This window comes from Enhydra lutris, unplaced genomic scaffold, assembly GCF_002288905.1.
Source record: "Enhydra lutris kenyoni isolate GAN:26980312 unplaced genomic scaffold, ASM228890v2 scaffoldscaffold27, whole genome shotgun sequence".
NCBI lineage: Eukaryota > Metazoa > Chordata > Mammalia > Carnivora > Mustelidae > Enhydra > Enhydra lutris.
In genome coordinates, this window is record NW_019154111.1 from 12467399 (window position 1) to 12482889 (window position 15491).

General features: G+C 35.7%; 1 protein-coding gene across 3 annotated transcripts in view; it reads left to right on the forward strand.

Moving 5' to 3' along the window:
* LOC111152024 (transmembrane protein 209) overlaps positions 1 to 14430 on the forward strand; it is a 31617-nt gene extending 17187 nt beyond the window's left edge. For all 3 annotated transcript variants that reach the window (XM_022510296.1, XM_022510297.1, XM_022510295.1), the window contains exons 9-15: positions 485 to 581; positions 3889 to 4014; positions 6954 to 7051; positions 8076 to 8190; positions 8288 to 8385; positions 9420 to 9493; positions 12719 to 14430. In XM_022510296.1, coding sequence (XP_022366004.1) covers positions 485 to 581; positions 3889 to 4014; positions 6954 to 7051; positions 8076 to 8190; positions 8288 to 8385; positions 9420 to 9493; positions 12719 to 12773 — 663 coding nt within the window. In that variant the 3' untranslated portion in view covers positions 12774 to 14430. The remainder of the gene's footprint in view (positions 1 to 484; positions 582 to 3888; positions 4015 to 6953; positions 7052 to 8075; positions 8191 to 8287; positions 8386 to 9419; positions 9494 to 12718) is intronic.
* Positions 14431 to 15491: the final 1061 nt, after the last annotated feature.

Consider the following 15491-nt stretch of genomic DNA (forward strand, 5'->3'; position numbering starts at 1 on the left):
TGAGATCCTTTTAGCTAAGCATAATCATAAAAATTTAAGAAAAACTGGGCGCCTGGGTGGCTCAGTGGGTTAAGCCTCTGCCTTCGGCTCAGGTCATGATCTCAGGGTCCTGGGATTGAGCCCCGCATCGGGCTCTCTGCTTGGCAGGGAGCTTGCTTCCCCCTCCCTCTCTGCCTGCCTCTCTGCCTACTTGTGATCTCTGTCAAATAAATAAATAAAATCTTAAAAAAAAAAAGAAAAAAAAGAAATAAGTGAAATTTTTACATTCTCTTCAGCAAAATGCAGGCCTATATGCTTTAAGATTATATCTTAACGTACACTCTGCTAGCTTGCTTAACTTTCTGGACTTCAGCATTCATTCTCTTTTATTATGCTCTGTTAATATTCAAGAAGACTAAAAATATTCTTAGCATTTCATGGAAATAATTATTTGAGAAATGCTTTGGAATTATGTGTGTAAAATCTTTGCCTCGTTTCTTCCTAGTGGATCAATGAGACAATATTAGTGCCCCTCGTACAAGAGATGGAGTCTGTCAGCACACAGATGAGACGAATGGGCTGTCCTGAGCTTCAGATAGGAGGTATGTGAAAATAGAGTCTGGCATTTGATTTACTGTCAGTGAATCTGCCAAGTAGAAATTTTCTTTTTGTACTGGGCTATTTAAAAACTTCTTTGTTATCTCGAAGACAAAACTAAATGTCTCTTATATATATATTTTCTTTTTTTTTTTTTCTTTTTTTTTTTTTTTTAAGATTTTATTTATTTATTTGACAGAGATCACAAGTAGGCAGAGAGGCAGGCAGAGAGAGAGGAGGAAGCAGGCTCCCTTCTGAGCAGAGAGCCCGATGTGGGGCTCGATCCCAGGACCCCGGGATCATGACCTGAGCCGAAGGCAGAGTTTTTAACCCACTGAGCCACCCAGGCGCCCCTATATATATATTTTCTAATACATATTTTATTGAAATAGAATTTACTTGCCGTACACTTCTCCCATTTAAAGTCTACAATTCAGAGGTTTGGGTTGTGCAGCCACAATCAATTTTAGAGTATCTCATATCTCATCACCCAGAAAAGAAACCCCACATACCCTTCATACCATTCCCCCATCACTCATTCCCCAACCTAGGCAACTACCAGTTTAGACAGACCCCTTCTGAATATTTCACATAAGTGGTGTCATACAGTCTGTTGTCATTTGTGACTGGCTTCTTTAACTTCCTGTGTTTTCAATGTTCATCTGTGTTACAACATTATCAGTACTTTGTTTCTTTTTATTGCCAAATAATATCCTATTATATTGATCTGTTGCATTTTGTTTACCCATTTATCCATTGACTGACATTTGGGCTGTTTTCACTCTCTGGCTATTATGAATAATGCTGCTGTGAACAGTTGTATACAGGTGTTTGTGTGAACATGTTTTAATTTCTCCAGGAGTAGAATGGCTAAGTCATATGGTAACTCCATGTTTAACTTGTTGAGGAACAGCAGACTCGTTTTTAAAGCAGCTGCACCATTTTACATTCCTACCAACAGTGCATGAGGGTTTTAGTTTCTCACATCTTCACCAGTACTTATCTGTTCTTTTTATCGTAGTTGTTCTAATGGGTGTGAAGTAGTTTCTCATTGTGGTTTTGATTTGCATTTTCCTTATGGCTGCTGGTGCTGAGCATCTTTTCGTGTGCTTATTGCCGTTCGTGTATCTTCTTAGGAGAAATATCTTTTCAAACCCTTTACCATTTTTAAATTGGATCACTTGTCTTTATCATTGTGGTATTCTTTATATATTCTAGATACAAGTCCCTTATCAGAGATTAATTCCAAAGCTGTACAAAGCGTAAAGAATGTGTAATAATGCTAATTTAAAATCACCTATTTTCAACTCTCTTACCTGCAAAAAAATAAAACTGTTAAGGTTCTGTACAATTTGCCTAAAATATATATACCATAATTTATTTAGTGTTAAGTAATTAGATTTCAAAATAAATAAGGAATATCGTAGTCGACCACCTCTTTCTAGGGAATAAATTTCTCTTTGAAATAGTTAAGTGCTTTGCATTGCACATTAGTACTTTCTACTTATTTTGGGTGTCTTAATCAATCTTTATCCTCTGGACTAAGAGTAGAATTGTATATCCCAAAGGTGTCTATTTACTGAATGTCCAGATGTTTCATAGGTAATTTACACACCTTAACCTTGAAAGCTAGCTGTTAGTGTCCCATTTATGGATGAGGCGAAGACGCACAGAGCTTTGGTAACTTGCCCAGGGTCACACAACAGAGATTTGAGGCCAGAGCTCTGTTAACTCCAAAGTCCAGAATGGTTACTTTCTAGATCTTGGTAATGTTGTTTGAACCAGTGCCTGTCCTCTTTGAGCTTTCTTTAAAAGCTATAAAAATGGGGAGAGGGGGAACTATTAAAATGTGTATTTTCCACATTTTACAGTATGATATGCTTTTTAAAAAGAATTACATTGCTTTGTGACTACAAATGCAGTGTATATTATGTTCATTGTAGAGAGGCTGGAAAATAGAGACAGAAGTACACAAAGAAGAATATTACCATAAATTCTGCTTCCAGAGATAAATCACTATCAATTTTAAGTCAAAACCAGTTATTATTTTTGGTTATGATACTAACTAACTCTCACTCACTCTCTCTCTCTCTCTCTCTCTATATATATATATATATAGACACTATGTAAGTGTGCGTATATATGTATATATTATATGTATATATTATATATATATAACTCTATACTAATATACATAGTTATATACTTATATTTGATATTGGTGTATACAATATATATTTTTAGTATATATATAATATATATGTTAGTCTATATATCTGTCTCAATTGTATGTTATACCATTATTTAAGAACATTATAACTTTAAAAGTATATAAGAGTTGAAGGAATATGGAACATATATGTACATTTTTTTTAAAGATTTTACTTATTTATTTGACAGAGAAACAGTGAGAGAGGGAACAACTGAGCCACCCAGGTTCCCCATATGTACATATTTTTAATTAAATTGGGATCATACTGTTTTGTTGCCTACTTTCATCCCAATTTTTCTGTTTTGTTAAATATTCTCCAGTACCGTTTTTTGTAGCTAGATTGCACTTCATTTTTGTATGTATGATATGTTGTGTTCAGGTGATCTTTATTATCTTTATTATCTTTATTATCTAAAATGTTGGGCTTTTGCTCTTTCTTGTTATTAGTAATGCTGTGAGTAAATATCTTTTATCTAAATATCTATGTACATTTGTAATTATTTCTTAGGGATAATTTCTTAGAAGTGGAGTTAGTTCAGTAGGAATAAATGCATTAAGGCTTTTGACATACATAACCCTTTAAAAAGCTTATACCAGTTTATGCTCTAGCAACTATGTCACACAGAAGAATGCCTTTTTCCCAGCATTGAGTATTACTAGTGAAGTTAGACATTCTGAAAATTTGTTAGTTTATTTCTTTGCATAGTCGTCTTTCATGATAAGAGAAATCACCGTCATAAAAAGTTTCTGCTTATCAGTGGCATAACAGGCAACTTTTAACTCAACCTGATTTCGAAAGTTCTCATGTATCTCTTTGCGTACCCCACAAAAATATTTTGTGTATTAGCTGTTTATAGATTTGTCAGCATGGATTCGGCTGCCGCTTTTGGTGTGTGTATGCATGTGGTTTCTGTTCTTATAAATCTGGCTACCATGCCAGGAATGATAAAAAGAAATTCTAAGTAAAGTAGATAATGCAAATTGTTAAACTATTATTGCTTTCATTTATTCCTTCAACATGTATTGAGGAAAAAGCATTTTAAGTTCTTTTAGAGACCCACATGAAGAATAATCTGTTCTGTGTGTTTTATTTTTAACAGAGGCTAGTATTACTAGCTTGAAACAAGCTGCTCTGGTCAAAGCTCCTCTCATTCCAACTTTGAATACAATTGTGCAGTATCTGGACCTTACACCAAATCAGGAGTACTTGTTTGAAAGGATCAAAGGTAACTAGTAATTTGAAAAGGAAAAAATTTCACTCCTTTGAGATGTTATAAATAAAAGTAACAAGGAGGGGTGCCTGGTGGCTTGGTGGTGACTCTTGGTTTCGGCTTAGGTCAGGATCTCACAGTCATTGAGATCAAGTCCCCTGTCCAGCTCTGCACTGGGTGTGGAGCCTGCTGAGATGCCCTCTCTGCCTCTTCCGCTGCCCCTCCCCTCCAGCTCATGTACACTTTTTCTCTCTCTCTTTCAAAAAAAAAAGTAACAAGGAAAAAAAATTTTTTAAGACTATCTTACATTTTATAAATATATATTTAATTATGGCTTAATTAAGGCTTATTCTTGAACAGCTTTTGGTTTTTATATTTCATATGCTTAAAATTGTCAAAATTGGAGGGGCGCCTGGGTGGCTCAGTGGGTTAAGCCTCTGCCTCTCTCCCTGCCTGCCACTCCTCTTGCTTGTGTGCTTGCTCTCTACCTCTCTCTCTCTATCTCTCTGTGTCAAATAAATAAATAAGGGAATTGTCAAAATGATGTAGTTAGCCTTGAATATATTATTTAATTTTATTCTGTATAGGGAAACTTAAATATGAGCTACATGGGCTCAAGTAAACATTTCACTCATTTTCTACTGTACCAAGAATGGATACCACTGTGACATTCTTTATAGTTTGAACATGCTTAACTGACTTTCAGTTCTTAAAATTCATATTTAATATGTTGCTTCTTTGTCTTTCTGTTATGTCCAGATTATTGGAGGGTAATGTGATCTTTTGAGGAGACTGACTTGAGAATCAGGAAATTTAGCCTTCCTGATATTCCCATAGTCTCTCTTTATGCTTCCCTGCTTTTATTTGGATAAACTGTAAAATGTTCTCATCACTAAAACAAGTTCTAGAAATAGTATTTCACTCTTCAGATTTACCATAAATTTTAATTTGAAAACATTATGGTGCCCCCTCTCTTCCCTAGGTTTGGACTAGGGTTCAGGAATAATCATTTATCATGACTTTTAGGAAACTTTTTATTATAATATTTCAGATATTCATGGGGTGCCTGGGTGGCTCAGTGGATTAAGCCTCTGCCTTCAGCTCAGGTCATGGTCCCAGGGTCCTGGGATCGAGCCCTGCATCGAGCTCTCTGCTCAGTGGGGAGCCTGCTTCCTCCTCTCTCTCTGCCTGCTTCTCTGCCTACTTGTGATCTCTGTCAAATAAATAAATAAAATCTAAAAAAAAAAAAAGATTTCAGATATTCATAAAACTAGACACAACTGTATGCTGAAGCCTTTTAGACATAGCCCCTGGTGCCTGCAGCCGTCAGTCCCTGGGCATCCCAAGCCTTATCCATATCCCCATCTGCCTCCTCCCTTTCCGTATTATATATAGCTCTGTGTGTGTCTCAAAGATGAGGCCTTTTAAAAATATAACCTCAGTACAATTATCACACCTCATATTTTTTAATATTTTCTTTATATCATGATGTATATAACTTATGTATGAATTTCTAGCCATCTCATAAAATGTGTAATTACTTTTTCTGGTATTATTTGAATTGGGATTCTAATATAATTACATGGTATGACTGATTGATAAAACATTTAAGTTCCAGGGCACCTGGGTGGCTCACTCTGTTAAGCATCTTGCCTTCTGCTCAGGTCATGATCCCAGAGTGCTAGGATTGAGTCCCACACCCGGCTCTTCTCCCTCTCCCTCTGCCTCCCGCTCCCCCTGCTTGTGCTCATTCTATCTCTCTGTCAAATAAATAAAATCTTTTTTTTTTTTTAAGATTTTACTTATTTATTTGACAGAGAGAGAGTGATCACAAGTAGGCAGAGAGGCAGGCAGAGAGATAGGGGGAAGCAGGCTCCCTGCTGAGCAGAGAGCCTGATGCGGAGCTTAATCCCAGGACCTTGGGATCATGACCTAAGCCGAAGGCAGAGGCGTAACCCACTGAGCCACCCAGGCGCCCCTTAAATAAATAAAATCTTTAAAAAAAAAAGCATTTGAATTCCTTTTAAGCTATAGGTTTCCTATCCCTCCTTTTTGTTTTTTCCTGCAACTTATTTGTTGAAAAAAATTGGATTGTTTCTCTTATAGAGTTGCCCACGGTGTGGATTTTATTGACTACGTCCCCATGGGGTGTAATTTTATGTGATCCTCTGTCCTCCATATTTCCTATAAATTCAGGTTGCAGTTGTTGGCAAGATTGCCTGATAGATAGCAGGTTATTTGTATATCCAAAAAAGTACACAGGTGTACACATGTATGCAAAGTACATATAAAGTATTATTATATTCTATATCAAATATACAAAAAAGCTTAAGCACAGCAAAGTCTTCTAGATTGAACAGTTACCAACATTTCGCTGTCATTGATTCTCTCTACATATATACATACACGCTTTTTTTTGCTCTGCCATTCATTACAGACATCATTACTTTTCAGCATGCAAATTCCTAAAAATAAGAACATTCTCCTGCATAACTCTAATACACTTAACAGATGTTTAAAATTAGCAATATTTCTATAATATCATCTAATATACAGTTCATATTCAAATTTCCCAATGTCCAAAGAATGTTACATATCCTTTCTTTCTAACCAGAATAGAGTATAGGCTCACATATTACTGTAAGTTGTTTTATCTTTCTTTGGTCACTTTCTCCAAAACAGTTCTGGCCCACCTTTTTTCCCTACGTGACACTGACTTTATTGAAAACCCCAAAAGTTTTATCCCACATTTTGAGTTTGTCTGATTCTTTCTTCTTTCTTCATAGTAATGTGTATTTCTTTTATATCTTGTGTTTCTTTATGTTTGGGGTTTTCATCAGATGATATGCTTCCCTTATTGTAGCACCTTGGCCTTTTTTCCTTTTCTTTCTTTCTTTCTTTCTTTTTTTTTTTTTTTTTTTTTGGCTTTTTAAATTTCACCCTTGTTGCTCCAGAACTTTCTCAGGGAGGCTGTATGAGTTCATTTCGATGGAATAGAGGTGGAGACTTCAAAGGACGCAAGTGGGATACAGACCTGCCCACTGATTCTGCTGTAAGTCACTAATTTTTTTTCTTTGGTTTAACATTCTTTCCATGTTATTGGACTTATATACTTTTCTTTTTCCATTACAAAAATAAGTATTAAAAAAATTTTAGAAACTAAGGTAGAAAAAAAATTTTTACATTGTACCATCATCTTAACCACTGTTAATATTTTGGTGTATTTTCTTTTCATTTTTTCCCTTTACTTATATTGCACTATTTTTTAATGTTTTTATCATAGTTGTAATCATCCCACACGTAAAAGTTTGTATTCTTTTTTAACTTTTGCAGTGTTTAAGTATTTTTTCATTACTACATACTCTCAATTAACTGTTCTTCTATATTGGAGCTAGAAGCTTGAGAATTACTTAGTTTCTGTTTTGAATAATATTGCAGGAAATATCGTGATGCATATTTTTTTCTTATTTGGGATTATGGCTTTAAGAAAGATTCCTAGGGGAGCATGGGTGGCTCAGTCGCTTTAGTCTCTGACTCCTTTGATTTCAGCTCAGTTGATGATCTCCTCAGGGTCATGAGATCAGCTGTAAGATTCTGGGAGTGGAGCCTGCTTAAAATTCTCTCTCCCTACCTCTGCTCCCCATGCTCCAACATTCATACTCTCTTTAAAAAGAGAGAAGTTTCCTAGAATTAAGATTGTTGAAATCAAAGAGTATAATGTTTTTGAGCATTTAAGAGTTTTTCAGGATCATGTTCTTTATTGTTTTGTAATGACTGTTAGATGTAAAAATGAAGTTTCAAGTGCTGATACTCAAATTGAGAATGTATTTGTATTTTTATCTTGATTTTTTGTGTTAACTGTATGGGTAGGAATGATCCACTTAACAGAAAACTGGGAATGTCTTGCTTTTCTGTTTTCGTTTTATAGATTTCATCTTGCAGATGTAACCACTTGAAAGCATTTTTGCTAGTTTCTCTATAGGGAAAAGTTTAAAAATTAGAGTCATTATAAACAAAGGCTTAAAGCCATGATAGATTTTCATGCTGATTTTGAAAAATTGTTTTCTCATCTTCAGATCATCATGCATGTATTTTGCACCTACCTCGATTCCAGATTACCTCCACATCCGAAGTACCCTGACGGAAAAACATTTACTTCTCAGCACTTTGTTCAGACACCAAATAAACCAGGTATAAACTTCCTAAAAGAATATGTTGAGATTTTCACATGAGATATATATAGAGAGAGGTTGGCTTTTTTTTTAAATGTAGCATATTTTCTTTACAGATGTGACAAATGAGAATGTGTTTTGCATTTATCAGAGTGCTATCAACCCTCCCCATTATGAGCTAATCTACCAGCGTCATGTCTACAATCTTCCAAAGGTACCTCTAACTGTAGAAATTGCTATTACAGAGTGTCACGGATGACTTGCTTTGATAATATTTTTTAAATTAGAGTCTCTTGTTTATGGAATAGGTAAACTTTTTAAATTAGGGAAAATGGGTTTCTTGAATATCTCTTTTTTTAACTATTAAAGTAATATATGCTTAACTTGGGAAAGTAAAACGAAAAAGAAGAAAGATCACTCATTATTCCATTATGTAAAGGCACCTGTTGTTAACATTTTTGGTGTATTGCCTTTGGTAAATTTCATTTTGGTCTTTGTGCTACTTTGTGGGTTGAAATCATATTTATGTAATTTTATTTCCTTTTAAAAAATTAACTTCTTAATTTAATTACCTTAAAAAACCGTAATTTTCCATCTCATTAAAAAGCTTCCATAGAAACACTTTTTAATGGCTGTAAAAAAGTTTATTGTAAGATTATAACATCATTTATTCAGTCATTTCCCTACCGTTGGACATTTTGGGTGTTCTAATTCTTCATTATCATAAACACTGCTGAGTATTCATCTTTATGAATATAGTTATCTGCATTTGGGGAATTTTATTAGCTTAAAGTTCCAAAGTGGAATTCTAGGTTACAGAATATTTTCAAGGCTTTTAAAATACATTTTCAAACTAACTTTATACAAAAGATTATTGTACCAGTTTACATTTCCATTTAGGCATTTTAATCTTGACTGCAAGCATCAGTTCTGCAGCTTCTACCAGTTCTACCAGCTTCTTTACTAAGAAATTTTACATTGACTATAATCATAAATTGTATTCTCCATCAAATTCCTAGGAGAGAATATTAATTTCCTTTTTTGCAAGTTTAACATTTCAACTTTGATAGTGTTAATATTTTGGACCATTGAAGTTTCTGTCCAAATCCATGCAGAGGAAAGTCTGAATTACACAGAATTCTTGAGTTAGTAGAATGTGAATTGATGGGATCTGCATTTATCTTTTTGTTTGGTTTGCATAATTTTTTTGTTTGGCTTGGTTTAAATCTTGCTGTCTTCTTGTTCCAGGGCCGAAATAATATGTTTCATACATTGTTAATGTTCCTCTACATCATAAAGACCAAAGAGTCAGGAATGCTTGGGTAAGTATTAATGCTTTAAAAACATAAGTACTTAATTTATTTATTGTTTTTCTTCCTATGTTAAGATTCTGCAGAAGGCAGCATTGTGTACTGAAAGGATTGTAGACTGACAAGAGATTGGGCTTCTAGTGTAAGCCCAGCTCTGTAACTACCCAATTCTGGTTTCTTGGGCAAGTCCCTTCATTCCTCACCAACCTCCATTTCCCTAGTGGTGAAAAGGCTGTTGGACTGCGTCATTGGCTCTACAGTCGCGTCCCTCAGACGAGCAACTCTGAGATCTACATCAGGCTCCTGCCACTTTAAAATTTAAAAACAAGGGACGCCCGGGTCGCTCAGTCGGTTAAGCATCTGCCTACGGCTCAGTTCATGATCCCAGAGTCCTGGGATCGAGTCCCACTTCGGGCTCCATGCTCAGCTGGAGCCCGCTTCTGCCTCTGCCTGCTGCTCTCTCTGCTTGTGCTCTCTCTCTAACAAGTAAATAAATACAATCTTAAAAAAAAAAAAAAAAGAGTCGCACACTCTACCGACTGAGCCAGCTTGGAGCCCCCATAATTTTAAATTTTCTAATAGACACCTTAAACATTTTATAAGAAGTAAAAAGAAAGAGGTGAAATTCATGTTAGTAATATATTCCCCGCCAAGCAAGGAGCCTGATGCAGGACTTGATCCCAGGCCCAACTGAAGGCAGGCACTTAACTGACTGAGCCACTCAGGTATCCCAAGTGTGCAGCTCTTGATCTCAGGGTCGTGAGTTCAAACCCCATGTTGGGCATAGAGCTTACTTAAAATGAAATTTTAAAAAAGTACTTATTAAGGAGAGCACCTGCATGGTTCAGTTGGTTAAGCATACAACTGTTGGTTTCTGCTCAGTTCATGATCTCATAGATGTGGAATCGAGCTCCATGTCACATTGGGCTGCATGCTCAGTAGGGAGTCTGCTTGAAGATTCTCTCTGCCTCTCCCCCTGCTCTCTCTCAAATAAATCAATAAATCCTAAAAAAAAAAAAAAAAAAAAAAAAGAAGAAGAAAAAGAAGTACTTAGTGGGGTAATAATTTACTCAGAGGCCAAAAAGAACTGATAAAATTTTTGAAGTGCTTATATTCTCTTAATGAGTAACTTACATGTGGGAAAGAAGCATTTTAGACTAAAACTAATACATGATTTATTTGAGATTTTTTTCCTTAACCAAGGGAAAGGAAACTTTGAAACTAACTTTTTAATTATGATTGGTTAATCTTTTTAATACATCCTAAAACAATCAAATGGTTAAAAATGACTGTCCTATAAAGGAAGTAAGCAAGTAGCTCAAATTTGGAATCATGCCCATAAAACAGCAGATTGATCCAAATACATTATCAATTCAGTGCCAGATATTTGTGCAGTTACTGGAATGAGATGAATGTTTTACTTCCAAAAGGGAAAAAAAATCTAGGCAGAATTGACTGCACGGTAATTTAAGTGTTATGTTCAGCAAATAAACCATAAATAAATCTTAAAGCTAAATCACCAACTGAGACAAAATATTATGATTGGAACACATATAGCAAATCCAAGCTAATACCCATCGTATACAAAGAGCATATATAAATTCGTTAGAGGGGCATCTGGGTGGTCAGATGGTTGAGTGTCTGCCTTCGGCTCAGGTCATGATCTCTGGATTGAGCCCTGCATCGGGCTCTCTGCTCAACGGGGAGCCTACTTCTTCCTCTCCCTCTGCCACTCCCCCTGCTTGTGTGCACGCTTGCTCTCTCTCTCTGCATCTCTCTGTCTCAAATGAATAAATCTTTTTTAAAAGTAATAATTCCTTAGAAAAGAAAAACAGAAAATGGTCATAGACTGAAAGACTTTCACAGAAAAGTATTGTGTAAATGGCTAATAAACATGAAAAGATGTTTATCCTTATATACAAGCAAGCCAGAATTAAGGTTCTGAGGGTTTTTTTAAGATTTTTTTTTTCCTTTAAGTAGTCTCTATACCCAACATGGGACTCAAACTCATAACTCCAAGATCTAGGGTCACATGTTCCACTGACTGAGCTAGCCAGGTGCCCCTATCATTTGCAGTTTTGAAGAAATGGGAAAAAACAGTTATATTTTTAATATAAAAATACTAAAGTTATTTTATATATTTAATAAATTTTATAATTTTGAATATAAAAATATTTTTGAAGGGCATTTTGGTAATATATATTTTTTAATTTCTTATCAAAATTAACAACTCATAATTTTAAAAGTTCTGTAGTGCTGTAAGTTCATGATAGAAATGAGCAGTTCCCTGTGTTCCCCAAGCCTGGTAAAGACAACCACTTGAAACTCATTTAGCCTTTTCTTGTAATACTACTGTCATGGGTCCACATAATAGAGGCATGTAGCTCTCTCTTAATTCTTAAGTTTGAGTCACTGGAGGTTGATTTCTTATTTTGTTAGATGAGTAATTTAGCTTATAGCCCTCTCTTCCCTTTGTACTTTGAATATGGTGTAGTACTCTGTGGAGTAGAAGTAGATTTTTCTTTTTGTTATACATACAGTATGGTTAAATCTAAGCTATATTAATAAGCCCCATATACACATTCACTAAAGCATCCATAATAGTTAGTAAATCCCTAGTTCAAGTTGAATTAGGTAAATAGGTAACATTCTCTAAGAAACCTAGCATCTCTGTATCCTCTATTTTAAAATTTGACTGATACTTTAATCTTACTTGCTAAAATTATTTGGTTAACTCTATCTGATGTAATTGTTATTGAGATCAACCAAAAAATTAATTTTCCACACCCCGTAAATCCATTTGTTCTAAATTTGGGTTTTTAGCACAGTTAAGAAAGCAATCACTGGGGCACCTGTGTGGCTCAGTGGGTTAAGCCTCTGCCTTTGGCTCAGGTCATGATTTCAGGGTCCTGGGATCGAGCCCGGCATCGGGCTCTCTGCTCAGCAGGGAGCCTGCTTCCCCCTCTCTCTCTGCCTGCCTCTCTGCCTACTTGTGATCTCTCTCTCTCTCTCTCTCTCTCTGTCAAATAAATAAATAAATAATCTTTTTTTTAAAAAAGCAATCACTATTACTAGGGTTCACCTGATAAACCATATGTAACATAACTCATTACAGAATAGCATTAAATGTCATTGATTAAATATGTGTTCCTTGTCAAGACTCCTGTTTTCATTATTTGAAAAAAGACCTTAAATGCTTTGCAGTCAGTTCCACTAAAACTTTTTTTTTTTTTTTAGGAGAGTTAATCTTGGTCTGTCCGGTGTGAATATTTTGTGGATTTTTGGCGAGTAGTGGGTCATTTAATTCCAAACATTTGGACTTTTATATGATTGAACCAGAAGTTGAATCTAAGCATCTCTGAGTCACTTCCTCTTTTGAAATAAGATACATATGTGTGTCTTACGCTTTAGATATAACGAAAAATTAGCTATTATGAAACATCCTTGTATATATATGTCCTAAATCTTCTACATCAAAAGACATTACTTGTACTTTTTTTATGACCTTTCAGATTTTTCAGTTGCCAATAAAACTGCAACCCTTCAGCTATTTGCTGACCCAAAACAGTGCAATTTCCCCTCCATTAAGAAATTTGACTCCTTTTTCATTGTAACCTACAAATGAGAATCATCCCCCTAATTTTTCCCTGCAAAAATCATTTTTTTAGTTGCATTATTTGGTGTAAATACTTGGAAAGAAACAAGGAAATTGCTAATTTAGCTTTTTTATCGCTATACTTAACTGTTCTACAAGGCAGCCCACGGCCCATATTTAAAGAAAGGAGATAAACTTCTCAGTAATGTATTAGTCTAATTGTATTTTTAAGTATTATTGAAAGAGGCTTAACAGTATTGGCATTTTAAAAAGTCAGCTCTCGGATTAAATGTTAACTGATAACGTTAAACTATTTGGGTCTTAGGTTAAAAGGCTGAAGACATCAAGAAACAGCTGCTTTGGTTTTAATAACTCCATTTGACTATTCCATTATATTGCATTATTTTTAAGAGTTCTCTAAGATCATACAGTATCTGTTTAAAATTTTTAGGTATGTTCAGAATATTTGGAGAGTAAGAAGTGACTAAGTTTGTAAGTTTTGTTTGACTGTTTTCTTATGTATCTGTATATAGAATCTCTAAAGCCGACTGGCAGTCGCATTTGTTTTCTGGTCTATTACTAGAAACTGTTTCTGCCACGTTATGTAAACCTGAAAACAACTAAAAGCAGTATCTTCTGAGTAACTGCCTGTTGGGCCTGTATATGTAGCCCATTTTTAATGATTTGTAAATTCTGTTTTTCAAAAAGCTGTTTCTGTTTTAGAAAGGTCTTATGTCCAAAAGAAAGGAAGTTTCTTTTAACTGCTTTTGATGTATGTTAAATGTGTTTGCTATGATATTTTAGAAGAAAATAATCAACTAAACATGTTAAATATAAGAACATATTGAAATGTAAGTATTATTTCAGAAGTCATTGAAAGTGTCATGGAAGAACACTTGTTATGCTGTTAAACTATCCAGTTGCATATTCTTAAAGGGAATAAGGAGAAAAAATTTAATAACGCATAAAACAAAATGTTTTTTTTTCTTTATAGGACTTAAGGCAGCTTTTACTCTAAAAATTCAAAGCTATGATACTTTATTTTATAACTGACTGTCAAGAAAATACCATATATGGGGAATCTACATGTGAAAAGACTAGGGATCCACACTAAGAAAGAAAAGCTGCTGTTTGCCTACTCAGAGTCTGGTGTGGCTCACTACAGTCTCATTAGCTTTGCTGTATTGACCCGTCTTCACATGTTTGAACCGGCTTATATTTAAGTGTAGCCTTTATTGAAAGTACTTTGATGAATTAATTAGTTGGGATTCACACTGCAGATATGGTAAATTTTCTTTGGTCTTTGTGTTAAAATGAGTATCTACTTTTCTCTAATTAAATGTTACTTATAGGATAATTTTTCATAAGTTTTTTTTTTCATTGCTTGACTCATCCTTGTGGGATCAGGTCCATCAGTCTTTTAGATTATGTTCACTGTATTATTTATCCTTTTTTTCTTCTATGAATATCAGCCTTTTCTTCAGGCCAGTTTGTTTTAGGAGCATACCGAGGTGTTTATCATTTAGTTCCCACTGAGACATAACAATGCTCTGTTGCTCGGCTTTCGCAAACTGCTCTGTGGAACACTTTGCTGTTTCAGTGGTGAAGACAAGCGGCTTATGGATGGCACTTCTAAACTCAGCTTTGGAATAGAAATCCTTTAAATGTGGACATTCCTCAAAGATCAGTTTTGGTCCTGTTTCACTGTCTCTTCTTTTCCTCAGAGATCTCATTCACTTCACAACTTCATTTATCACCTTTCTGCATTCGATTCCCAAGTTCAGCAGCAGCCCGACGTCTCTCCTGAGCTCCGGCGGTGCTCTCCTTTGACCTGTCAGACATTTCCACTTGGATGTTCCGCAGACGCTCTATGGCTGGAACGGAATTCACATCTGCTGAAACCAGCTCGCTCTCCTAACCTCCCTTTTTCTGTTCATTGTACCGTTGCCCACGCTCAAAACTCTGGTGTCATCTTTGATTCCTTGAGCTCCCCGGGTCCCCAATCCAATCAGGCAGCAAGCCTCATCCATTCTTTCTTAACAATGTCTCTTGCAGCTGTCCCCTTCCGTTTCTGCTGCCAGTGTGCTCATTTACACCCTTATCAACTCACACAGGACCACTGCAACAGCCTAATTAATCTCACAGCTTCCTAATTGTTGCCACGCTTCCAGACTTTCCAGTTCATCCCTCACATTCTCTTCAAATTCATCTTCCTAAAACACCTGTTTGATCATTTCAGTCCCCTGATCAGTTCCTTAGCCCGACATTTAAAGCCCCCCACAATCTGGCCCTGAGCTAGCCTTACCCTTGCAGATCTTGGCCCCAGCCAGAGCAGGCTGGCCCGGCCCGGCTCTCGGCAAACCACCGTCCTGCTTGGCCTGATCGCTCCCTGGGGAAGCCTCTCCCCCGCCACAG